Raw genomic sequence first — 2,412 nt, 5'->3', positions numbered from 1 at the left:
GAGGTCGCCCCCTTCCGGTCCCTCCAGGCGTGCCCCGACCCTGGGCAGCCGGGCAGCTCCCTCTGTGCCCTCCGCAGCCGGAGGAGGTTTGAGCTCCTCCAGCCAGGCCTGGCCAGGGGCCGCTGCGACTCCCACCTGCATCCTCTGGGGCCCAACTGACCCCTCAGGGCGGCCCGCGGGCCAAGATGGGGGATGGGGTGGCTTCTCCCCTCAGCCGACGGCCCTGGGTCTGCATCGGGGGCAGTGACTGCTTGTAACGATGGGATTCTGCTCATTTTCAGGTTTCTCAGGGAGGGATAACATGAGTAAGCGGAAGAAGCTGCGGACCCCAGGTATCTGGATATTCAAGTTGATCTCTTTATGGCCGTTTCTGCTCTTCGTAGGAATTTGGGCTTATTAATTGCGGAAATGCTAAAGTGACCACACCAAGCTCCTTTAAAAAAAATAATTTAATACCTGCTGGTAAAAAAAAGTATAAATGATGGAAGAGTGTATCCAGTAGAAAGCTTTGGGCTTCCTCCAGCCTCTGGCGGGTTCTACAGCCGGGAAGGGGGGGCAGGGCCCCCGGCTTTGTGGCAGGGGTGCAACCCCCATGCAAGCCCACGCCAAAGACTGTTCCTGAACGGAGCGTGAGCGTGACGTGTTGCAAGGCCCTCTGGTGTGTGGCTACGTGCTTCACAGACCAAAACCCTGCGTTCCGCCCACTCTGCTGCTCCGTGCGGGGCAGGTGACGTGCTGCATGCCTCACTTTCCCCCTTCTGCAAACAGGGGGTCATAGAGCGCCTCTCCTCTTCTTTAGAACAGTGATTCTCAGCCTGGTGGGGGGAGGCATTTGCCCTGCAGAGGAAGTTGGCGACGTCTAGAGACATTTTGGGTTTTCACAGTTGGTGTGTGTGGGAGGGGTGGTCCTGGCATTTAGTGGGTCTAGGCCAGGATGCTGCTCAAAGTCATAGGATGTGCACGACAGCCCCCACAACACGGAGCGATCCAACCTCAGATGTCAGTGGTGATAAGGTAAAGAACCTTGCCGGAGAGCTCAGATGTGGATTAGTATTTGTTGGTTTTTTTTGTTATCCTGACAAAATATCCTTAGGATATTTTTTTCCATTGATTTTTAGAGAGAGTGGAAGGGAGTGAGCAGAGGGAGGGGAGAGAAACATTGATGTGAGAGGGGCACATCGATTGGTTGCCTCCCACACCTGCCCCTGACTGGGCTGGGTATCAAACCTGCAACCCAAGTACTGTCCTTGACCGGGAATTGAACCTACCACCCTTCAGTGCCAGGGCCAATGCTCTATCCACCGAGCCACACCGGCCAGGTCTGGATTAGTGTTTGTAATGCACCAAGAAGAGACCCTAGGTAGTATGCAAATATATGCTACTATTATGATTGTCCTTCCAGACTTGATTCCCCTATGTTAACATCCAGCAAAACCACAGGCCAAGGATCAATCATATAGTACAGCATTTAAAAAACAAACAAACAAAAATAAAAATAAAAATAGGAAATGTCCTGGCCAGGTAACTCAGTTGATAGGAGTATTGTCCCCTACACCAAAAAGTTGTGGGTTCAAATCCTGGTTGTGGTTTGATCCCCAGATCAAACTGGGCTGGTACAAGAGGCAACCAATGTTTCTCTCTCTCTCTCTCTTTCTCTCTCCCCCTCCCCCTTCCTCTCTCTCTAAAAGTCAAAAACATATATCCTTAGGTGAGGATTTAAAAAAAACAACAAACAGGCCCTAGCCGGTTTTACACAGTAGATAGAGCATCAGCCTGCAGACTGAAGGGTCCCCGGTTTGATTCTGGTCCAGGGCACCTGCCCAGGTTGTGGGCTCGATCCCCACTGTGGAGCATGCAGAAGGCAGCTAATCCATGATTCTCTCTCATCATTGATGTTTCTGTCTCTCCCTCTCCCTTCCTCTCTGAAATCAATAAAAATTTTAAACATTAAAAAGGCAAAAAAAAAAAAATACAGGAAATGAACCTGAGTACACTACTTCTTCCAAACTTTTCCTTCACATACAAAAATATAGTGTTTTTATTGGGAAACTAGAGGCCTGGCACACGGATTCATGCACATTGAAAGGAAATTAGTTAGAAGAAATATTTTAGAGGCTGGAGAGGGACCACGGGAGGGCTCCAGGGCGTGTCCAGCCCATCTTGCCCGGTTCTGATCAACTGGACCCCAGCAGCAAGCTAACCTACCTATCGGAGTGTCTGCCCCCGGTGGTCAGTGCATGTCATAGTGACTGGTAGAACAGTCGAATGGTCGGACACTTAAAATATTAGGCTTTTATATATATAGATAGCATCATCGCACATTGATAAGCAACCTTTTTTTTAAAAATATATTTTATTGATTTTTACAGAGAGGAAGGGAGAGGGATAGAGAGTTAGAAACATCGATGAGAG

The 2,412-nt window shown here is 49.5% G+C and overlaps 1 protein-coding gene across 4 annotated transcripts in view; it reads left to right on the top strand.

Annotated features, from left to right (window-relative positions):
• LOC102251773 (chromosome unknown open reading frame, human C19orf57) overlaps positions 1-2,412 on the top strand; it is a 20,893-nt gene that overhangs the window by 918 nt on the left and 17,563 nt on the right. For all 4 annotated transcript variants that reach the window (XM_005881592.2, XM_005881593.2, XM_005881591.2 and 1 more), the window contains one exon: positions 282-332. In XM_005881592.2, the coding sequence (XP_005881654.1) occupies positions 302-332 (31 nt within the window). In that variant the 5' untranslated portion in view covers positions 282-301. The remainder of the gene's footprint in view (positions 1-281; positions 333-2,412) is intronic.

Source organism: Myotis brandtii, unplaced genomic scaffold (genome assembly GCF_000412655.1).
Source record: "Myotis brandtii unplaced genomic scaffold, ASM41265v1 scaffold680, whole genome shotgun sequence".
NCBI classification, from domain to species: Eukaryota; Metazoa; Chordata; class Mammalia; order Chiroptera; family Vespertilionidae; genus Myotis; species Myotis brandtii.
This window is presented reverse-complemented; position numbering and strand designations above follow the sequence as displayed.